The sequence below is a fragment of the Anopheles stephensi genome, chromosome 3, assembly GCF_013141755.1.
Source record: "Anopheles stephensi strain Indian chromosome 3, UCI_ANSTEP_V1.0, whole genome shotgun sequence".
Lineage (NCBI taxonomy): Eukaryota > Metazoa > Arthropoda > Insecta > Diptera > Culicidae > Anopheles > Anopheles stephensi.
The window spans coordinates 7172027-7196732 of record NC_050203.1 but is presented as its reverse complement, the minus strand read 5'-3'; the positions used below and the strand labels follow the sequence as shown (position 1 = coordinate 7196732).

The window sequence follows — 24706 nt, the reverse complement described above, 5'->3', positions numbered from 1 at the left end:
TATAATTGCCGTGGTAGAGCGTTGTTGGCTGCTTAAAGCAATAATGGACGCGCTGTTTTCCGGCGGTGATGTTTCGCGCTGCTTCTGCCGGGTCGGTCCGCGCCCCTCCCTTTAGTGACGACTTCCGTCCATCGGAACAAGGTGGACACGGGGATCCACAGTGACGATCAACGATCAACGATCGTGGTCGGTACAGAAAGGGGCGTTTCGCGGAGAAAATGGGCGAATGGCAGCTTCTTAATCGTCGCTTAAGTTTTATCTCGCCCGTTGTGCTGTGCCCGTTTGCCACCCGAACACAATGTTTATCGGAAATTCTATCATCAGATCCGGCCAAGAAGAATGGCAGACGACGGCGAAACACGATACACGCGCTGTGTTCACCGGTAAAAAGATGGTATTGTGCCGATGATGGCAGTCCTAGAAATTTCTTTCCCTCCTACCCCAGAACCGGGATTGAGATTTAATGGATGGGAATGCCACGGCGGCTACAGGTTGCTGTTGTGCGGAGGTTTATTTTTCAATAACAGAAAACATTCAACACTCGAATGAAACAAGCCTTCTCAAATTCGCATAGCACTCCCCTGGTATGCGAGGGCGGCAGAGGGCAGGGTTTGATACGGCGATGGCCCAGATTTTTGCAGACAGTTCGAAACACGACATTACACACAGTCAGAAACTCGTGTCCGATTCTGGGAGGAAGCAGTGGGCAAAAGCCACACAACAGTGAGGCTACATCAGGTTGTTTCCACGGGAATGCAGCAAAAAATAAGCAACACAAAGACGGAATGATATTGTTTTGCACTTTGTCCAAAAGTTTTGGGCCTGGTGCAGGAAGGACAAACTTTGTTTGCCGCTTTGCGCATTGACCTTGTCGAAGTGAGCATGGTTTGTTTGGGAACTTTTTTGTTTGTTTTAATATAAAACATCACCCAATGGTCGTCCAATGGCGACCAACGACAATTTTCTCTTCCATAGTTCTTCATAAGTCCCGGGTTCCAGGGTTTGGTAATGAAACTCCTTTACGTGCGGCTATTGGCTCATGTAATCCAATTTGCAAACATGTAATGGTTCAAAACCCCTGTAAAAGCCTCCGATGAATCACGACAATCAGCGACGGTTCGTGTGTGTGTGTGTGTCGGCCGGGTAATGTCGTCTAGCACGGAATGTTAACCTTCTCCCGTTGCTTCTAATCGCATCAGTGAAGACTACGGGGGCGCTGGGTCAATCGAATTGTGGTAAAGTTTTCCTTCGTTCTGTCGTGAGCCAGGCTGGTGGAACCATGCCGATGGGCCTTCTCAAGCTATTTACGGGCTATCATAAAACTATTATTTGTGTCTTTGTTTTGGGTAGGATTTGTCTGCCTTGGTAAGAGGTACCTGCCGTATCGGACAGGCTTCTTCAATGTCTAGGTTAATTGTATTTAAATAGATCCGGTATTTGGGTCACTCCGACAAGCACACAACACATTTTGCCTTTAATTGCTTGCTATGTTTCTCTTTCTAACGCATCTTTATTGGGGAAAAAAAAGGTTTTACTAATTACCATCTTCTTTTTCTTCAGGTGCTGCAACAGCTCGAAACGACGCGCAATGCTCAGCAGCAGCTGCTGAACCTGTGGCAACATCGCAAAACGAAGCTCGACCAGTGCTTCCAGCTCCGGCTGTTCGAGCAGGACTGTGAGAAAATGTTCGACTGGATCCTGCACAACCGGGACGTGTTTCAGGAGACGTACGTCGAGATTGGGCACAACTACGCGATCGCCAAAAATCTGCAGGAAGAGCACCAACGGTTCGCCATCACGTCACGCAACGTGTGCGTTAACATCAATCGCATACTGGCCGTTGCGGCACGCTTGTACGAGGGTAATCACTATGCGGCGGCTCACATACGCACGCTGGCGGCACGGTTGGACAAAACGTGGAAAGATTTCGTCACGACGCTGGACGAACGGACGGCCGTGCTGACGCTGTCGGTCGTGTTCCATCACAAGGCGGAACAGTACACGGAGAGCGTGAGCAGTTGGGCGGCAGCGTGCGAGGCAACCATCCCGACACCGACAAATGTGGAAAGTCTGGAGACGGCGATCGGTACGCACCAGTCGCTGTACGAAGCGATGTGCCAGGCGTACACGGAGGTGCACTCGACGAGCAAGAAGCTGCTGTACCAGCTCGACCATCTGGTGCAAGTTTGCAACCAACCGCCGATCGTCAACACTAGAAAGAATGTAAGCCGAACTCATCTCCTGCACTTAATTATAACAAACATTCTAACGCTGTTCCCTTTAACGCTTCTTGTAGGATAACTCCCACTTTAACGGTGGCAATCCGGCGGCCGATTACAGCGAAGGTGCGTCGCACGTACTCTCAGTGATACATCAAATACTCGGACATCACCGGGCGCTCGAAAGCAAGTGGCACGCGGGCAAGCTACGGCTACATCAGAAGCTCGCCCTTCGACTATTCCAGGAGGACGTGAAGCAGGTGCTGGACTGGCTGCAGAACCATGGCGACGTGTTTCTGCGGAAGAACCGCGGTATCGGCAAAAGCCTCCAGAAGGCACGCATTTACCAGACAAGCCACGAGCACTTTGAAAATGTCGCTCAAAACACCTACCGAAACGCGGAGAAGCTGCTGGCCGCAGCGGAAGAACTGGCCCGTTCCGGTGAAGTATCGCCACAGGAAATATTTTCCGTCGCGCAAGAGCTCGAAACGAACGTGGCCTCGTTCGCGGAACGGGTCGAGAAGCGCCGAAGACGGCTGGATCTGGCGGTGGTATTCTACTCGAACGAGAAGGAAATATCTGCCTGGCAGGAACAGCTGCATGCGGAGGTGACGAACGAAGAATCTCTTGAACTAGCGAACGAACATCTGGAGGGTACGGAGCGTATGCTGGAGCAGTGCAAGGAGCAGGAAGAGAACACGCTTAAAACGTGCATGCAAGCCATCGCGCAAGGCGAAGCGTTGCTGCAGGAGCTGCGTGCGATCGAGGAGGAAGACAGCTCGGGATCGCTAACGGCCGTTCAGAATGCGCTCGATCGCATCCAAAAGAATCGGCTCGATCTCGAGGGGCTGTGGCAGACGCGTCGCATGAAGATCGATCTTTACCTGCGGTTGCGCATCTTCGAACGGGATGCGCTGGAAGTTTCGTCCCAGCTGGAGATGTGGTCGGAGGAGTTGCAGCACACGGAAGTGTCGCGGGATTTCCAGAAAACGGAACAGTTTCTCCGGTTGCACAACGAGTCGGTCAACCAGATGCAGACGACGACCTATCAGGTGATAAACCAGGGGCACGAGCTGATGCAGCTGTTCGAATCGTCCGGGCTGCTGATCATGGCGGACGCGAACCATACCGCCCAGACCCGGGTGCAGTGTTTGTTGGAGTTTTTGCACGATCGCGAACTGGACCTGGAGGATATGGCGGAAGCGAAGCGCATCAAGCTGGAACAATCGATGCAGCTGTGCCACTTCCAGAACGACGCTAACCAGGTGATCTCGTGGATCCGCAACGGGGAGGCAATGCTGATGGCGAACTTTTCCATCCCGAACAACTTCCAGGAAGCGGAACAGCTGCGCAAGGAGCACGAACAGTTTCAGGTGGCGATCGAGCGCACGCACACGGCCGCCGTGCAGGTGAAGTACCGTGCCGATGCGCTCATGAACGCGAACCATTACGATCCGCAGAGCATCAAGGACATTGCGGAAGATGTGACCAAGAAGTGGCAGAAGCTGGTAACGTGTGCCGAAGAGCGGCACAAGCTGGTGACGGCGTCGCAGAACTTTTTCAAAACAGCCGAACAGGTGTGCTCGGTGCTGGACAGCCTGGAGAAGGAGTATCGGCGCGAGGAGGATTGGTGTGGTGGTGGCGGATCGACCGACAAGGGCCAACAGATTGTGCAGCTGATCTCGAAGCATCAGGAACAGAAGGAAGCGTTCCTGAAGGCGTGTACGTTGGCACGCCGCACGGCGGAAACGTTCCTGAAGTACGCGAACCGGTCGCTTCAGTTCTATCACGTCAACTCCACGACCGTCAACAGTGAGTCACGGGTGAAATCGATTCTCGAAAAGCTTCTCGCACAGGAAACGCAGGTGCTGGAATACTGGACGCAGCGTAAGAAGCGGCTCGACCAGTGCCAGCAGTTCGTGCTGTTTGAACGGTCCGCCAAGCAGGCAATCGAGTGGATACATGACACCGGCGAGGCGTACCTATCGTCGCGCAAGAACAAACTGTGCTCGAGCCGGGAAGAGTCGGAGCTGCTGCTGCGCGAGCACAACGAGTTCAAGAGCACGGCCAAGGAAACGCGCGAGCGTGTGAAGCTGCTGATTCAGCTGGCTGACACGCTGGTCGAGAAGGGCCATGCGCACGCGAGCTCGATCAAGCAGTGGGTCGCGACGGTCGACTACCGGTATAAGGACTTTAGCCAGCGGATGGAGCTCTACCGATCGAATCTCGAAAAATCTCTAGGCCTACCTGGTATCATACAGCAACAGGATGACAATAACCTTAGCAGTAGCAATAGCAGTAATAATAGTAGTAACAGTAGTCTTAACGCGAGCCGATCCATTTCCTCGGTCAACTCCAGCTCGGGCATCTCGTCGGCCGGATCCTACTCGAGCGTGATTGCGGTGGGCGGAGCGGCTTCGCCCGTGCCCGGTGCCGGTGGTATGGGCGGGGACGGTGGTAGTGGACCGTGTTCGGCCAGCTCCGGCACCGGCACGAGTGGATCGAGTTCGGGCGGCTCGGTGCTAGAGTATCGCCACTCGGATCCATCGCTGGAAACGAAGCTGAATGCGGCGGCCGCGGGTTCGGGAGCGGTGGGCGCGGTACAGAAGGAAATAAACGAAGAGAAGCGCAAATCGGCACGTAAGAAGGAATTCATCATGGCGGAGCTGCTGCAAACGGAGCGCACGTACGTGAAGGATCTGGAGACGTGCATCAATGTGTTTTTGCGCGAACTCAAAAGCGGCCAGCAGGTGCCTACCAATTTGCTCGGCAAGGAGCACATACTGTTCGCCAACATTGAGGACATTTTTCAGTTTCACGAGAAAATTTTCCTTCGCGAGCTGGAAAAGTACGAAACGATGCCGGAAGACGTCGGCCATTGCTTTGTGACGTGGGCCACCAAGTTCGACATGTACGTGCACTACTGTCAGAATAAGCCACAGTCGATGGACTATATGGTGCAGCACGGCGGTACGTACTTCGAGGAGGTGCAGCGGAAGCACAAGCTCGAACATTCGCTTCCGGCGTACCTGATCAAGCCGGTGCAGCGCATCACCAAGTATCAGCTGCTGCTGAAGGATTTGCAGTCGTGCTGTGACGAGGGCCAGGGTGAGATAAAGGACGGGCTGGAGGTGATGCTGAACGTGCCGAAGAAGGCGAACGATGTGATGCATCTGTCGCTGCTGGAGCAGTGCGACATGCCGATCGAGAATTTGGGTGACGTGGTGCTGCAGGATTCGTTCCTCGTGTGGGACACGAAGCAGATACTGATCAAGAAGGGGCGCGAGCGGCACGTGTTTCTGTTCGAGCTGTACATTCTCTTCTCGAAGGAGGTTAAAGACACCAACGGGACGGTGAAGTACATCTACAAGAACAAGCTGCTCACATCGGGTAGGTGTAGCACTCGAGGAAGGTTAGCATGTGTCGAATGGGGATTAATTGCTGGCCTCTCGGTTCGTTTCAGATTTCGGCGTTACGGAGCACATCGAAGGGGACGAGTGCAAGTTTGCCATCTGGACCGGGCGTGCCCCAATCCTGTCCGACATTCGCATCGTGCTGAAGGCGAACAGCCTCGAGACGAAGCAGCTGTGGGTGAAGCGAATGCGCGAGGTGATGCAGGAAACGTACTTCTCGGGTACCTCGTTCTCGCTGCTCAAATCCCCGGCCAAGGTCAGTGGCAAGAACTTGGGCCAGCGGCTATCGAAGGACATAGACGATACGCTCAACGATAACGATCAGGATGGCAGTTCGCTGGCAAGCTTCGGTTCCGGGAACACGACCGACAGTGAGAAGGTAGGTGTTTTGTAGATTGTTTGTAGTAATTAGTGTTAAACTGCCATCCCTGCCGGGCCAGCCAGCCAGCTAGCCAGCTAGCCAAGGCTGTACGGCATCACATTAGCGCAAACAAGCATATTAATGAATTGTTAAGGGAGATATCCCTCCGACGCTTTTCTGCCACTCACAGTGGCTGTGTGTGTCTTAATTACGAACTTTGCCCAAACCGCTTCGGCGTTCGTAGAATGGGGGCAGTAGAAACTATGCGCTATTAGTGGCTTAAGCAATTGTTTACACTAGTTCTCGGGATGCTTCTTTGTGTTTTGCTGTTGTGGAAGCTATAAATAGTTACAGGAAAGCATAAATCTGACAGTAACAGCCACATCAGCTGCGAAGTGATGCTAAGTTTGATTTATTCTGTCAAGCTCATTATTCTGCCGCTGCTTTCGCCCGGAGATGTTGAGCTGGCGAACGAAGGACGGACCAAGGCAAACCCCTTATCCACTTTTGAAGCTGCGAACCTCTATGGAGATATGGAGGGACGAGCAAACTGAGCTGAAGAACTGTAAGCTAAAACATAACACAAAAAAGAGATTATTGTTGGGTTTCGGTGATGAAAACTACATCACCGTCGGTTCGCCATCTCGATTCACGGGCTGGATGAAAAGAACGACGGTCTACCTTATGCCTGGAAATACAGCATAAATGTATATCAACAGCATTTGAAAGTTGAAACACACACACACAAAAAATCGCCTCATCTTCAGCTCAAAAGAGACAACTGTCGACTGCACTGGCATTCCGTAATGAGTTTCAAGGGTGTTATAATGAATCCTGTTCACATTCAAGTGTTGTTCTTGGTCAGGGCAAAAGGAAAGGGGCCAGGAGTGTGAGCGGAAGTGAACGAAATCCATCCATGAAGGATAAATCCAGCCAAAGACATTATGACGACCGTTCGTTCTACGATGATTCTACCGGAAAACAAACGCCGTCACCGCACGGACACTTGAGCCGAAAGGGTCGAGTGAGGAGGGAAGTGTGAAAAAATGGAGCATATGGCGTATGGGTGGAGATGGTACCATGCTCCAAGCATGCAACAGTGAGATCTAACTACACACACACACACACACACGACGGTGCTCTGCTGCCGGTGACTCGCTTTGATGAGCATGCGTCGAAAGAGAAAACAGTCCAGAATTAAAAGGCACCGATGGAACGGGGGACGGAGGAGGAACGGAAGTGTGTTGTGAAAGTCATGCCGGTCGAAAAGGATGGGGGCGGTGGTGTTGGGGAAGAGTTTCTGCCAGCGGCCTTCCCGCGGTTTGTTTGGCGGATTTGTGATTTTTACTTAATTGCTCCGTGTGATGAGAGACGCGCTGGGAATTAATGTTGACCGTTGGTGAGCTGTGCTTGCGGGGGGAGTTAGATTGAGCGAATACGGGCGAGAAAACCGGTGGAAATGCTCTTCCTTAGAAGTACTGGAAAATAGTCGGAAAGTATGAAAATATTTTACAAACGACCAGGCGCCTCCATCAAGGAACAACTCCAAACCACGCTTCCGCTTTGTTTGGGCTTTCCGTTGCTGAACGGAAGCAACAAATACGGAGGTGGCGGAGTTCCCAAAAAAATAAATAAACCGGAATGCCATTGGGCGCGTTTACCGATTACATAATAATTTTATCATTCTCAGCCTCTGATCCAAGGACACTTTTTTTCGACGGCCCAAGTTCCGTCCCGACGCTTGTCTATCTCTGTTCTGTTGACAGTGGCCGCAGCACTGTAGCGTGCCGCTTCTATGCAGCTTCTGGTTCGCCTTTTCTTGCGCATTCTCGACCAAGCCGAGGCCGCTGCCGTCGTAATCCTTTTTCTCTGTTATTCCGTCGGCCACTTTCTCTTTCGTCGCTCTTCTCTTTCTCGCTCGTGCTTTGTTTTTGTTGATTTTGCGTGATATCTCTGGAGCATTATCTGGAGTTGCCACCCCCTCCCGTGCACGTTGGTAACGTGTTGGCGGCGGCTGTACGTGTTGGCAGTCTTCTCTCGGAGAAGAATCTCACCCGATACGCGGACTGCAGCAGCAGCAGCAGTATTGCGTGTGGATGTGCGTTTGGGTAAGATTACGTGTTTTCCGTGTCCCTTTTTTTTCGGGGGCCCTTCATGTGTAAGGCGTTACCATACACAGCTACTTCCTGGATTTCATCCAATCACTGTTTGGTTCACAGGCTTTGTTTGCGTCTGCATTACACGATAAGGAGTTGAAGAAACTTGCCCTGTCTTTTGAAGTAAAATTACACCAGTTTGATAAGCGAATGTAAATACGCTTATTTGAATTAAAAGGGATAGCACTGGCGGTATAAATAGGGCCTGGAATATTACCTTTCGAATCCGATAACCTTAGCTCGCGTACATCATGAAGCACAAAATGATGTAACAGTATTTGAACGAGATAGAGCAGAGCGAGAGTATTGCGCAAAGGGACTGGCCGGATAGATAGAAGGATGACAAAAGCAAAGATAGTGCTTAAAGTTTTTAATGTCCTCACTCGAGTCCTCAAAACCTCTTATTCAAGAGGGTGGTACAGGGAAGATGATAGCAGCAGCAGCAGCAACCACTGTTGGTCTGCTAGCAAGGAGCCAAGACCCGCCAGTACAAAGGCAAGTAGCATCCAGTGGCTTAACGTCGTCAGCGGTTTGTTTGCCTTCAAAGTAGTATCCTTCCTCGTAACGCTCGATATCTTTCCCAGAAATCAGTTTTGTCAAGCTGGTAAGCAGTCCTATCAGTTAGCTGGTGGTCGAGAGAAAAAGAAGCTTCTTCCTCAAGCAAGAGCATCCATTGTTGTTTGACGGTGCCGGTTGGATCGTCGTTTGAATCAACGTATGGTGCACCGGTCTGAAATAAGGCTCTAATCTTGAATGGCCTGCAGACGAATAAGGGAGAGACAATGGTTTGGTGTTTATTTAGAATCGCCATTGAAAGATACAAGCGAAGATAAAAATATTCACATTCAAAACCCGGTGCCGGGGTAAGATTTTGCGGAACAAGATATTCACGGGGGTATCGAAATTAGGAGAGAGTCTTCGGCTTTAACCACAAAGCCAAGTAAAGCAATCTAATATTGTCGAAGCAAGTACTAAGTGCGTCTACTATTCTTCTTCATTCGGCTGAAGTAATGAACCTCTGTACCTTCATAGAACTCCAATATTCATTATGTGTTTGGCTCCCCTGCATGAACCCTCGGTCGTTCGGTCTTATCCATGCCGACCGATCTTGGGTGGGATGTGTTTCTTCCCCAGTTTCGTACTCTCACTCTCTTTTCTGTTCGTGACTTCACGAGAGACCTAACGCAACGTTTGCCCGCTTGTCATTTTGCGTCAGTGAATACGACGCACCGGGAATTTTTGGCAGTCTTTTTTCCCTTCCAGACCTCACTCAGTAATATCCTGGCGGAGGTCCTGCTCTCCCAAGTGCACGATCTTCGGGCGAGAGAAGGGACCATGCTCCCACGCGCGCGATGCGTTATCCTGGAGCAATCAAACCCACCGAGAACAGGATGATCTCTTTACATTGTAACGCTCACACCGTGTAAACCGCGCCATCTCTCCGTGATCGATGTTCGTACTCGGGGAGAGAGCGTTCGTTACATTCGCTAATGATAACGTGAAGGGTATATCGTAGGTATATCTCACCAGCTGAGAGTACGCGAGCACCCGTGAGCTTGGCGATGGAGACGCGTTCGCCTTAGTTTCTCACAGAGCGACACCACCACAACACACTCACCAGGCAGAAGTTCGCAGCGCGCGGCTAGAGTACCACCGTCGTGAACCCGTCGTGTTACCGTGAGTGAGTGACACGCGCTCCGACGACCACGGCGACCCACCGTCATAAATCAGTGCGTCCACGGAGCTATGTTCGAACGGTTGCCTCGGTCTCCGCGGTTCGCAAACGGTCGCAGAGAAGCAGGGAACGCCAGCAAGCGCACGGGACGGGTCGCAGTGGCGGTCCGCGGTGTAATAAAACCCTGTGAGCGGATTTTCCTTCGCGTGTGTAGCATTTAGGCGCGGATGCTGCGTCGTGGTCGTCGTGTGTAAATTTCCTAATGCTATCCTGCTATCCCAGTGCGTCGGCTCTCGGGTTTAATTTGTCGCGCGTCTCGTGGAGGTCATGGTTAGTGGCTGTTGTTTGGTACAGACTGGCTGCAGAGGACTTGATGCCTGATAAACGCAATTCAAAATAAGTGAAAATGTTAGCTCTTGATACGTGTATGTCCCATTTGCGGCGTCTTGAGGCAGTTTTAAGAGGAGCTCGCCTCCATTTTTCCGCGGCGCTTACTACTAAGAGTGGATGCTACTAGAGAAGAGCCCTGAGAGAATTACAGAAGAAAATCGAGAATCGCACGGTGTTGTGTAAGGTGTACGATGCGATGCGGTGATGATGTGAAAGTACCAAATGAACCACCAAAATCATCCTCGATTCCCCCATCGTATGACGCTGACGGGAGATAGCAATAAGATAAAAGGTGGTATCGTGTGGTGCTTAAAAGAACAAAACCGCGCTTCTTGGTGTGTGGCGATGGGGGCCACACTCGCCACCCTTGCTGGGGCAAATATTTGTGTGAATTTAAATTCGCTTTATCGCGACCGTGCGCCACCCCTCGTCGCGCCCGTGCAATTGTAACGAGATTTAAATAGGAGTTCGCCCAGTGGGTTTACAGCGAAGGTGGAGAGGGGAAAACAGTGAAAAAGGAAGGGGGGGGAAGAGAGGTGTATTTTCTCCCCCCCCCCATAGACAAGTGTGACAATTGCAGCTGAGATGAGCATCAGATGCGCTTCCGAATTTGATTCAGCCTCCCAAGAAAAGCTGAAACATACGGCATTAAATTGTATTGTGCCAGCTTTTTGCTCCTTACTGCTGCTACTACAAATATCGTGTCCGTTTTGACCACCACCCACCACCACAACTACCCCCAGGAACAACACTACCCCTCAGATTGTCCCTCTGATTTTCCCGGCATATCACAGGCCGAGCACTCGCTCATTTTCACGTGCGCGAGAGTTTTCCTTCGAATCGCTCAATTCGCTCACTCACGCTCACGAAAATGATTTCTCTCACTCTCTCGGCTTTCTTCTTCGTATCTCTCTTGTTTTCATCTTCCTTGTTCCTATTTCTTCCCTAGCCTCCTCTGCCCCACAATCATGTCCTTATCGGTCCCAACTGTGGCTGGTTGGGGTTAATTTTTTTGTCATTCCCTTTTCCTTTTTGCATAATCTATCTTGATCCATCTATCTCGCGCCGAGTTTGACAAGCAGTGGAAATTAATCAACTTCGGTTCGGTTTGCGTGTGTGTGTGTGCATGTTTTTTTGGTAACAGCAGCCGTGTGTTTTGTCCCCCGACAAGTGACCCGCCTGTCGATGTCGAAAGGTGATAGAATTCGCACGTATTTACAACCCGACACCAGGCGTGTGGCCATCCACATTTGGTTATTCCTTGTCTTTTCTTCAGGGATTGTTTTTTTCTTCTGCTGTGTTGCGTTGTTGGAAGAAAAAGGCAAATTTCGCATTTACTGTACCCCGCAAAGAGGGACGCCTACGCGCTTTTTACGCGAACGAAACCGTTGTTGAATGGCGCACGGTGGTTACATGCGAAGCAACTTTGGTGCTCTGCGTGTGAGTGTCTGTGGTGTGTTTTTTTTTTGTTGTTGGTGTTGGTGTTTCAAGAGGCAAGCACTCAAGTGGGGTTTCTTGTTGTTTGCACAGATGGTACAGAGATATCGGCATATGTATAACATACAACACACACACACACACGAGATCTACATCGCGGTCCAGTTTTTGATACTGGAAATGAGACGAACGCGTTCAACAAAAATAATGAAAAAGGTTTCAGGTCGAATTTCAGAGCAGAAACCCACCCTCCCCACCGCGGAGGTGAAGTTTTGGCTGGTGGCATTTTGGTGGCATGTTTCCCAACCTCCAAACTTCTAAATATGGTCAGCAGCAGCCGCCACCCGATCGTGAGCCGGTGTCCATGTCAGGCGCATTGCGAGTAGTGTAGCGCCTCTAATCCACCACATCGCTCTAACCGTGGACTCTAAACATGGATTAAAATGAAGTGAAAACATGCAAAGGTGGTCGGTCGCGGGATAGCATGCAAAAACAAAACAACGGTTTTTTGTCGCCTTATAGCTTGTTTGTTGTGTGTGTGTCATTGATCCTGCCATCGGGTAGAATAATTATGAGCCGCACTCTCGCTTGTGTTTCGCGTCTCGGCCCGAAGGGTGGTGCCAAATGTGCCACCAAAAGAAACCTTCTCTGACACGCAACAAAGTGTTTGCCTGTGTCAAACCTGCCTGCCGTACACCTTTAGCGAGGCGGGAACACGTTGTATGATGTGTGGTGGTGCACATGTCTGCCTGCTATCGTTGGGTTGGAAAATTTGACCAATGTTTGTAGGTTGATGTCTAACCCACCCAGTGTCAGGTGTAGGCAGGTAGTTGAACTCGTGTGTAGGCAATAGCATGTACGTCTGCCCACAGCAGGCCACTCTTGGTACTCACTCTTTGCGAACTCCGGTGGAAATGGTTTAGTAATTTTAATGAATGGCAATCAGGCAAGCATCAATCGGTGTGTGTACGTGTGTGTGAATTCTAGGTAATTAATTGAAGTATCGAAATGAATGAATTTTACCATTAAACGTTCCTCATTTCGCTTCATTTCATATTTGGGTCCTGTTTCAATAAACTACTTTTTTGCTTATCGCACGTGTTACCTTATCTTATCAGGCATCGGTAATTGAATTGCCATACGTACTAACTATCGCTCGCACCGGGTGAGATCGATTTTTCCCTCCGCAATTCATTATGCTGGATGGGAAATCTCACCAAGGGAAAAGCGAGCCACAGCGTGTTGTGTGCCGCGTTGTTTATACCCAGTGGTGTGGTCAGTGTGGTTCGGGAAAACAAGAGCAAAAAGAAACCAACACCTTCCAGTGGTAAATAAAAATTAAAAATCTCATAAAAATTGATCTCCGGTTTACGGATATACACACACACAAAATTGCTTCCCTGCCACACGCTTCCTTAACTCTCGGGACTTTCCGGCATACCGGGGGAGGATTTTTTATTTCAACTGACCGACCTCCTCCTGAGGCCTTTGGTTTGGGGTAATATTCGCGCACATATTTTCCGCTATACACACACACACACACACGCCGCTATGATGATCGTGCGCTCCGCCGTCCACCAGGGACCGATGGAAAGTGAAAACATTACCCTTGAGTTGAGTTGGTCATAAATTAGATTGTTGTGATTATAACGGACCCGGTGCGAGAAAAAAAATGGAGAGACGGGAAGCTGGACCAGTTTATGCAGGAGCGAGAAGATGCTGACGCCTAGCAGTGGAAATGGGGGGGGAGAAGGATCCCACCAACGAACTCCCCCTTGTGTTAATGGGGGAATTGGTGAGGGAGATGTTTTTTTTTTGTTGGCCTTTCGCCTTCTTCCCATCGTATACATGAGACATAAAAAAAGAACGGGAGCATAAACAGTAGAAGAGCGAGAGAGAGAGAGAGAAGACGATAAAACGTTGATCCCCATCTCTCTTCCTCGGGGGAATCCTCGAATCAGGGCTGGCAGGCACCGGTCTGGAAGGAGATTGTGTTTCGTATTGTTGATTTTAATATGGTTTTGCAATTTTATTAGACCTGGTCTTACTTACGCCAAACGGATACGCTCGGAACTACTGCGCCGATGTGCTGGCGGTAGGTCAGTAAACCAATGCACGATCGTCCCACATCTGGTTGGCGTTCGTTACGGATGTAACGGCTCAACCTTGAATGGTGCCCGAACCAGGAGGCGATGGAGAGTAGGATTTAGAGGAATACTTGTCAAACACCACCACCAGCGATGGCACGTGAATGTCGTTGACAGGGAGCTGTCGAATAGAATCGCTACGGAAGGGCCTACTCGGGTTGGTTGCGAGCGGACTCCTCGCCAAAACTTAAGGAAGAGGTCTCTTTTACCGCCCATGATTGGCACTTGACTGTTGCTGCTGGTGTAATGTGTGTCTGAGCGTGTGTGTGTGGCCCCGTCCTGTGTATGCTCTGCCGTTTATGCTGAAATGTTGAGTTACATAACACCAGCACACCCCTCAGAAGGCGTGTAGTGGCCGTGAGAAAGCGTGAGTTGCTTTGTTGTCTTGCCATTACACTACATTCGGGGGACGCCTTTGGGTGATGATGGGTGTGAGCAAAACATTTTTAGCTAAGCGAGATAGGGAAGAGACACACCTGTTTATAATGGAGCAGGTCGAAGCAGTGTTTACAAGCGTACATCAGTCCTGTGATGCGAGTCTCGAATCGGCCACAGGGAACTAATCCTGTTGTGAGTTGTGACAGAGCGGCATGTTTGGCTTTTGTTAAACATACTCGCCTCCGTCACCGAAACATGTGTACAAGCTTTCCAAGCGGTTAGAAACGAAAACGGAAACAACAAAGCCATTTTTCTTGCTGGATCTTCAATGATCCCAAATTCTTCGGTCGCATGCTGCTGTGTCCCATATAAATGAAGACAAATATGCCTTCGCGCGACATATTTGGTCCGTTCGCTCTTTATTTAAAACACACTGGACTCACACACTGGTCATAAAACTGCGTAGTGGCGTCGGAATGCCGAGACTCCATCAACGGACTGCTCCCGTACCTCCCGCATGCACAATCCCTCGGTACCCGCAGGTTGTTGAGCGTGTGAGTTGTTTTATTTTCGTCACAAAGAAGAAATTTCCACAATCCACCTGGACCCCGCGGATGGTATCGGCTGAAATCTTTCCTTCTGAACTTTCCAGCGTTCGGACAGAATTAATGGGACGCGTATCCTCCCTGCCCGTGCCCAATAGTCCTCTCACACATTAGTTTGCAATGCTCTCATTTTCACCCGTTTTCCCCCGTTTTGGCTCTCGTCGGGGTGGACGTTCTACCATTTTCACTTTCACACTCATTTTCCACAACACAACGGTGGTGGTTTGTGGTAAGTTGTGCTCACACGGTGTCTCGAAGCTTTGGTGTCAGCATCGGGAGCAAGGAAGCAAGGAACAATTGTGCTACTGTGCTTCATGTGATTGTGCCACGGTACTCGCGCTAAGGTCAAGGTTTCTTGGCCCTTTTTAAGTATAAATCGTCCTAAAAAAGAATAGTTTGGCATTCTCGTTACCTTTAGCAACCAGTTGATTTAAGTGATAAGTGTTAAAGTTTACCTGACAAGCGGAAGCAACGCGCGCGTTAAGAGTGTGATACAGTGTGTTTCAAGTGCTTTGCATACGTAAGAATTTATAATCAACATCCTCGCCAACGTCCAAGAGGAAGAGAATAGCTAAAAGCTCAAAATTATACTTATTGACGTTACAAGCGTAAAATAGCTAGGAATGAATGTTACCCGCGTTACCGTATTTAATCTACCGTCGCACGAGAATGTTATCTGCGTGAAGTGAAAATTGAATTACGAAGAAAGTTGTGCATTAAAAGCGTACAATTGTTTTGATAATGTGTGCCGGCGGGGTTTGCTGCTGTGGTCATATCATCTATCCATCTCCCGCAACGATATCATCACCGAGGTGCATAGAATAAGTTCTTCGTGAGTGTGAGCTGGTGAAGTGTGGTGTGACTGCCACCGTGTGTAGTGTGGCCGTGGGTGCAACTGCAAGCATCTCCAGCATGTCGAAAGCATCGTCCAACAATGTGGACAAGGGTGGAGGAGGCGTGGACGGTACGGATGGAGGCGTACCACCGTCCAAGCTCACGTCGACCGGTTCGACGAAAAAGAGTGGCCGTAAAATTTCGCTCCCCTGGTTCCGGCAGAGCAGTGTCCCGTCGCATGCCACCCTTGCCCGGCAGCACACGATCGATTCGCCGGGATCGTTTCAATTTTTTCGCAAAGTAAGCAATGGCGTCCACGTCCCGACCACGTCGGGTCGGTTTTTATTAATTCATTCGTGCTGCAATGAGAGAGGGGGGTTTTCGTGAGAATTGGTCGTTCCGGGACTGGTAGAGTTTATCAATATTTAATGCATTTTTCGTATGCTTTATCTTCATGCAAAGGAAACTTTATTCTTTAATCACTATGCTCTCCAGAGGTTTTGGACTGCGAGTTCTTACATCCACGACTTGATATAGCGGTAGTTGGATGTTCAATTTCTGTACATCGATAGGATAGGATTTGAATCCAGTTCCGTCGGCTTCAATAAGGCAATCAAGCATGTTTGTTGGCTTCCTAAGTCATGCCGACCATTTACAGATATTGGCTTAAAATTTTGCGTTGAAATCTCCAATTTTATATCTCGATTTTTGTCTAATATGTATCAAATTTTCTAATGTATCTCTAAGTTATCAACTTTTGACAGTTCTCAGCAATTTCCGCCTCATATCGCTCAGGATGAAATTAGAAACCGAGTCCTACTCATTGAAAGACCAATGTCTATCTCTGTTTCATCCCAGCTGTTAAAGTCAGATCAGCATCTCCCAATCGCCATCTTGATTCAGCAATGAGAATAAAATTGCGCCATTCTTCCGGTCCCTAGATATTCCGAAGCAAAGAATGTACGAATTTTATCACGTAACTCATCTCGTCATGACCTTGGTGGCATTATCTTACGGAAACCGACTGGTGTTTGCATAATGACATTAGTGTGCTGTTTGACTTCTCTCAAACAAGGTGTGAAAGAACCTGCCGGCCTCTCACACCCTTTACACATCCGACTGGAACATTCAAAACCACCAAAAAGCATGTGTCATCTGGATCACTGGAAATCCCCAATCGGATGATGATTTGTGTTGTGCCCTCCCCCCTCGGGTGACGTGTTGATCTGTTAACTTCTGACCGTTTCTCACGCATAATCGCGCGGGAGGTCGCATTCGTTGTTGGAGCTCTACCCTACACCAACCCGCGCGCACTAGTTGTGGTGTGGATAATTATTACAATCGAATTATATCCTTCCAGCCCGTGCGACCACGAATCGCATTTAGCATGCATCTAATAATTGCATTACGTGGAGAGTGGAATGCACCCGGCAGCAGAACGGCAGCTCTACCAAACCCAGCTGTGCACGGAACGTGTTGACAATTGATTAAACTTTACACTCGCTTGCACAACACAACCCACACACGCTCACATGCAAATTGAATCCCATTTCGCGCGACAATAACACGTAACGACGGGATGCGGAGAATTATCGGGATGCTGGGGCTTCCAATCTCGGCAAGCGAGCCCGAGCGACCGAGCAAGCAAGTGCAAACAGCAACCGATTCCTGCCAACAAAGTTACGCGGGGCTCGGGATGGGATGTGTGTGTGTATATAAATAAAAGAACCAAACACAATGCTTTCTGCAACCTGGTGGGCCGGCCTGGTGAGAAGGTGGATACGAGTTCGCGCAACCGATCGTATCGCGGGATTACGGAAGCGTTATCAATTATAGTGAGGATTATCGTGAACTTCCACCAGCAGGCGCACTCACTTAAGATGGGGGAAGGGACGAAAAAATGGGCTGGCAGGATTGGTGCGGAAAGTTACACAACACAATTTGTTCTGGCTTTTCCTGGCAGCGAGCATTCTTCCGAACGAGCACCACCATCCCGGACTCCCGTGACTCCACAAAAAGGAGGGATTTATTATTGCTTTATTGTTTATCGCTTTTCTTTCGCCTTGCGCCCCAGCATTGGGAAAGCATCATCCGGTAGATTATTGGAACGCTTTGCGCGGAATCGATAATGCACTTGGGCTTTCTGCTTTCTTCATTCAAATGGGAAAACTTTTGCTTAAAAATGGAAAAAAGGTGGTGCATCGGAGTAATCAAATTAGAGTCAACGGTGTGCTTTGTTGCTCGCGTTCTATCTACACATTGATAGAAAATTGATCAGGACGCAACATTGGATTCAGTGGATAAACTTTTTTTCTCCGAATCCAATCGGACTTTTTTGTGTGGTAAATTCTGCAAACTGCATCCTTGCCCTTTGTGCTCGATTTCTGGAGCATCCTTTTTCCCCTGAATGTCCTCAAGTATTTCCATTGAGTTCGTTTGTGTTATGTAGGTAATCACATGTTTTACAAATAACCCAATAGTGTGCCAAAGCTCCAAGGCTTAGCGAAAGCTGGTGAGAGAGAGAGAGTTCCCGCAATTCTAAAGTTTGACTGACTGCATCGTTCGGGATGCATGTCTCCCAAAACAGAAAACCGAATCAATCGTTCGCCTTCGTCTTATCTGTGTGCCATCTTGTGACAGAAGTTGGAAGTTTCTGTGTTGACGAACCACCGGTAAGCAAAGTGAGCGTCGCACTCCGAAATGCACCTCAAGCTTTCGTTCAATTCAACAAGAGATTGGTTAGTTGATCAAACGATGGTTTCGTCATCTCGTCCTTGGCCGTGCGAGATGTGTGCCGCCATCACATCAATTTGTTCGTTTCCGCCCTAACGTTAGACGAGGTGAGTTTCACCAACGTTATCTCGTTTTTAGTAAGCTCGTCCAAAGAAAAACGGAACGGTACAGAGCACCAGCTACCTTACGCTGGGTGTGGTGAGTTCTCGGGGGGATGCAGTCGCGCTTCTAATGGGGTCGTCCCGAGTGGATGTGTATGTATGTGAAACATTTGCGCGACATTATTGTGCATGCCCTGCAATCAGCCTGCTTTTATCCTCGCCGTTTATCCTTCTCCCCGCGTCAGCAGGCGAAACAGGCGCAACAACATTCTTCGCAGCTTACCATACCTAAGTTCTCCTGGTGAACATTCCGTGCGCTTGCTGGTACGTGCACCTATGGGAACGTATGTGGCCTGCAGGCAAGTTGGAGTATGCTTCTTTTTTTCTTCCTGGTAAGACGCTTTGGTTCCTGGTAAGACACCCCAAGAGAGAGAGAGAGGTAGGTTTGGCGAAAGAATGCAACAAAATGGTCGGAAAATGTGCTAAGTGTACGCAAACGGTTGGAGGAATCCGTCCGTGGTAGGCAGCTAGTGCCATCTTCTAGGGCGGCTCTATATAGCTGGAGGTTGCCAAGAGTTCCAAAAGATTCTAGCTGTTTGAAGCTGATTATGCTATAATGCCTTCGGATTACATGTGTTTAATAGGATTAAGGTTTGTACCAGTACAGGCACGCTTCTTTCTTCCGTAATATTCGACACGGACCTTTTCGGGTGTCCTCTTCCACATAATTACTAATGGATAGTTGTGGGTCGCACCGGAAAAAAGGATATTGCAGGGCTATGAATCGTTGATGACGTTTGTCCCTGATTTGGAGTACCTATGAAGCGTGTTCCAATAACCAGAAATAACCAGAAATTACAATTTTCCATTCATCAGTCAAACAACAATCACCCTTGCCAGTTACTGTGCGTTGCTACGCTTTTAAAGAAATTAAACAAGGAATGTTTCGCATCCCTTTTTTACTTTTTGGTTGGTGTGTACACTCACCGCCATACAAAAGCATGATGCGCGGCCCACGCTGTCATTATTTACCATATGGTTCCTCGGGCGCTATTGATAGGTTTCCAGTATCCAGCAATGGGCGCTGCTGCACGTCTATTTGCTCTTCATTGAGCTCACAACTCATACGGCGGTTTTGTTAACTTTTTTTTTTTGGTCCCTGGTCCTGGTGCGTCACACACCGGAAGCCGAAGCTTCGGAGACTTCCACTGAACAACGCTCAAAGCGCGCGCTTGGCCGCACACAAGGGTGTAGTCCTTTTGCGGTCTGGTGTGCTGCTGTGTGACTTTTAATGGCTCACACAAATACTCGCCAACAAATCGACGATTATAATTACGTCAAACGGACGGGGGCCTGAATGAATCGTTGTTTAATCGCATTAGGCAAGAACCTAAAATAAATATCACGTTTTTCGTGTCCTTTTCTTGTAATAAGCGTGTGGTGGTATTTGACGACTCCCTTCCTAAAGGACCAATCTCCTACACTCGGTGAACTAGCTCACCTAGTACAGGGAAACGGATATTTATGAAGTCCTGATGCTTGACTTGTTTTGTATCGATCCACTTCCGGAAGGTACGTACGCGAACCTACGCACCTATGGTTTGTGTGTGTGTGTTTTTAAAGATATTGATAGAATTATAACTTTCACCGGAAACACCATCCGAAATACACCACCGGCCAATCATAATATGCCACCCCTGCCGGGGTGAAACCAGCTACCCTACCGTCCTGACTGTGATCGTTTACCGATGTTGACCTATTTCAGTGTATTATTACTACATCCACTCTCGCCTGCCTGCCCAAAAGCGGCATAGGCAGCCAACCGGGCGAATTTTGACATCTTTTCCGCTCATTGACAAAATGAAACATCTATAAATATGATAAATTACTTTCGCGCTTTCGCTATAATGGAGCGGGAACCTGCTCCTTCTGCTGCTGCCTGGGCGGAACGTGCCAAACGTGTTACTTTGGAAGGAGGATCGCTTGACGGAAAGAGACGAGGGCGAATTATATTAACACTCAGCTAAAGTGGCAAAGAATTTCCCAAAAATAATAGCACGAAAATGATGATAAACTGGTTCATGTCGTTCAGCTCGTTAAAGCAAATGATTCCTAGTTGTGTTACTGTTGGCAATGGGAAATAGCGCCATCCCAACACTAACTACGGGCCCGGTGGAGAAAACATTCAATTTTCAATTACAGTTTGGTGTCACAAGAATTTTGCTGCTTCATTTAAGAGTCCAATTAGAAGGCGATGTTGAGGGCAAAGATAGCCAACCCGCCGCAAGGTACATGCCTCAATCAGTTTTAGTTTTGGATCGAGCACTTGAGCATAGCTGGTAGTAATTTACTTATTTACTTCGCCGATAATCGATAGCGGCCCGGAACAAAAGCGGACAATCGATTTTGTCGAGGTAATGTCCTTTTCGTGATTCGAAGGGAAAATGTTCCCGTCAGGTCTCACTGTCAGTACACATTCTAATCGTGATGATATTTTCCGTAGCTCTCCGTAACCTTCTAGTCCTCTCTGTGCGTGTGTGTGGGAATAACTACTAATACAATGTTTGTTCTCTCTTTCACTCCCTCTCTCCATGTAGGGCGGATTAGCGGAGATGACATGGGTCATAGCGGACCATACGGCAGCACCGGGCTCGTCCGAGCTGAGCGTCAGCAAAGGTCAGCAGGTCGAAGTCGTCGACGTGAACTGTTCGGGTGCGCCCGAATTCTGCCTGGTGCGTCTGTCGATCAATGCGTCCGACAGCCAGGAAGGACTGGTCCCGGTGACCGTCCTGAAGCCGTTGCCATCCTCCCATAGCAAATTGAACAATAAACAGCGCGACACGGACACCCTGGGAGGTAAGTTAGCAGCAGCTCTCGTCGTCGGTGTGTTGTTCCTGGGAGAGGGGGGTGACAGCAGCTCCTTTCGCTCGCTCCTGAGGAACTGCTGTGCTCGGTCACGTGAATGCACCTCTCTCTTTCTCACTCCCTCTCTCTGTGTCTACATCTCCTTTTCTAGTGAAATGAGTAGGAAAGATCCGGAAGTGGGCTTACGATTAATTGGTCACGATATCAAACGGGGTTGCTGGCCGGGTCTAATGGCTAATGGTTTGGCCACGTTTGCGGCCACAAGCGCACAATTTCATTACGGTCGATTCCGGTGCAATCGAATCACCATCATCGTCTCGTTTAGCCTCACAGAATCTCCCGCGAGGGTGGCGCAAGCACACGTGTAAACACTCGTCCACCGGCAGTGCGTGATGAAGCGGCACATCTACCGGAAATTGACTCCTGGTGTTGCCCTGCTATGGAGCGGGTTGTAGATAGGCCGATGACGCGCTGGCTTGCGGTTGAATCAACATCTCTGGCTCACGATGGGTTCAGCCGGACCTTCCTCCAAGATTGATGACCGAAGCTTTTCGCCGGTGGTTTCACTTTTCGCGCATTACCCACGCTCACCGTGCAAAACGCCTTTGCGCATTACCCACGCTCACCGTGCAAAACGCCTTTGCGCGGTGGCTCCCAGGATCCCGGGCGCAAATCTTCGACCACAATTTTCACTTTCTTCTGAATGGAGTTGGACACCGCGCACACATATAGCACGCCTCAGCACAATCAGTATGGGTGGGCAGCAGTGCGTGGGACGAGGTTTTTCGTTTGGGTGGGGAATATTTATTTATCCTTCGCACAGAACCGTGCTGCACCGGGCGGCTAAGCATCGAGGGCGAATATCCCCCCGTGTCCGAGCCGGGTGTCGGGTTAAAGGTTAGCCACCAGGGTGAATCGGCTTTGGCCATTTAATTGAATTACATTACCTTCGGCTACCTCGGCTACCCGCAAACGGATGTACGCACGTTCACGGACGTGCACGTGGGAATTGGAAGCGGTTTTTTTTGTACGAGGGAGCCAATCAAGAAGAAGATTTTACTCTCCTACCGATAAAGTGCTATCCAAACAAACCATTTTCTACTCGCTCGAGACATAGATCCGCATGAGCCGCGAAGGTGTACGGATGTTGGATGGGCGTTTATATTCCCACCGACGTGCAGGACGTGTTTTTAAAACACTGATGAGCAGTCTCGCAAGTAAGTCGGCGGCGGCACATGCTTGTTGTGTCGCAATTATTTGATTGAGCCGCCTTTTATTAATTGAATCGTTGTTCGTTGTCCGCTTAATTGGATGTTCAAGCAGCAGCGAATGCAAACCATAACATTCCATTTAAAAGATGCAGTTTCCGTAGCGCGACGCGATTTGATAGATTTCTTCTCAGCGGCGCAGCGTTTGATCGAGAGCGTCCGTACTCGTCGTGCGAATCGAGCGTTGGCGGGGATTGCCCCCCGGGTAGGTCAAACGTCGTGAGGACATCAAAACGGAATCACCGACGACGGATGGAGCGACCCAATGTGTTGCGAGTCATTTAACGAGATTACATGCCAATTTGCAATTGCCCTCCGGGGAGAAGGAATAGTCTTGGGTTCTTGGGCCTGTTGCTGCAGCACTCTTTCAGCACCCCCCATTGGAGCTTCGAGTGTCTGCCGACGCAACAAGAAACATTACCAGGAATGGCAATGCGCCTGCGGCTGGTGCTTAATTGTTTGGAGGTTATGTTGCCGTATTCGTTTCGCCGGCAAGCAACAAAGCGAAGGGCGATTATCTCTAGCCGCTTTGGGATTCATTTTAGAACGCCAGTATATGGGGGTTGTCTTTTGAGATTGAGTTAAGCGAACCGTACACCTCTTGTGACTATTTTAGTGACTAGCGACAGCGTTGCTATTATCACGATAGATAGCCCTAATGTTGTTTCTAGCTTTATTAGTTTAACGCTATTACGACGCCCCTAACGACCCGCGGCTGGCGCCATGTTGGCAATGACTTGTGCCATGCACTCTGTGACCTCCGCGTTTCACCGCTCGTGTGGGACAAAGATAAGTGCGATTAATGACCGCGATCAGTTAATCGCGATCTGTTCCTGATCTTTTGCCAAGTTGCTATTACAATGCTTTGCATTCAGAGGAAAGCATCGCTCCATCCGCTGGACGTGTCGTAATTGATGATTCAGTTGATTTCGCTTGAAAGTAGCACACAACAGGCTGCTGCTGCTGCTGCTGTACCTGTTCTACCGAGCCCTTCTATATATATACACAGCACTGTTCATACCTTGGAGAATGTCCGTGTACCAGGGCCAGTGTCCAGAGCGCGGGTTTCGACAAAATATGGGATAAATCATCGATAGTTTGACTTATGGCACGGAGTTGTTTTCAACGCGTGTCCCAAGACACGGTCACCTCATCCAATGCCGTACGCAAAAAAACATCTGCCACCCGTGCTGCGTGCCTCCCGGTGCAGCAATATTGGAAGGGGTTAAGCAAAACCAGCCCCACTCTTGACGGCGGTGGGTCGCGTGCAAAACTGGCCGAGCGAAATTCCGACAGTTTCCACAGCGAACTCCACAGTGAGTTCCAAAAATAAGTTGTCCATGTATGCTTTATGCTCGCATTATGCGTCATTTTGTAGATTTTCGCGGTATAATGCGGAGCTCAAGCAGAGGAAGCATCACGCACAAGTGGCGTCATTTGTGCCGATAGCGCTGTAAAGAGAGACCTGGTAAAAGGACACGGATAACTGACTGCTGTCCCTGTCATCTTGCCGGCCGTGCTGAATAGCGCTTTGCTTTGATGTTCCTATAGCTGAATCGATTTTTTTTATTTATCCTCTTCCGATCGGGCTTATTCACTAGATCCGGTTGAAGATTCTAATCGGGACCGGAAAATGCTGCCTCGAGCACACACTGATGATCTGGATCGGGGGACATACGACGAACGTAAATGCAGGAGGAGATCGTTAGACGGGCGTACGATATTGATCTGTGCGCCGTGTTATGCCCGCCGGGCAGTGGGGCACCAACTTCGTTCTTTGTAAAGCACAAGCACACCTACCTACCGCACGTTAACTAGGTCAGTTGTGCTAATGCTAATTATTTCGGTCGAATAGATTCAGACGAGTTGACGAGTCTCTCGAACCGTTGGACGGGGGGATTTTTTCCCCCCGTTCTGCTTGTGCTGCTGTACCTTGCTGACTTTCGCATGGCTTTCGCTTTTGCGGGATGGATCTTCAAACGATTTCCTCGTTATTGGGGCAGGTTAGCTAGAGCACTGTGGGGAAGTACTGAGGGTGAATGGGAAATATGAATCCTTTTTTTTCTGTCCGATTGTCTATTTCCATTCGCTAAATTAAAGACTCTAGTGGAGCATTTAGCATCA

General features: G+C 49.3%; 1 protein-coding gene across 6 annotated transcripts in view; it reads left to right on the top strand.

The window, feature by feature from the left end:
* The window catches only part of LOC118510448 (triple functional domain protein), a 59102-nt gene that overhangs the window by 16393 nt on the left and 18003 nt on the right, over window positions 1-24706 (top strand). For all 6 annotated transcript variants that reach the window (XM_036052244.1, XM_036052245.1, XM_036052249.1 and 3 more), the window contains exons 4-7: window positions 1561-2223; window positions 2297-5609; window positions 5683-6011; window positions 21047-21305. In XM_036052244.1, coding sequence (XP_035908137.1) covers window positions 1561-2223; window positions 2297-5609; window positions 5683-6011; window positions 21047-21305 — 4564 coding nt within the window. The remainder of the gene's footprint in view (window positions 1-1560; window positions 2224-2296; window positions 5610-5682; window positions 6012-21046; window positions 21306-24706) is intronic.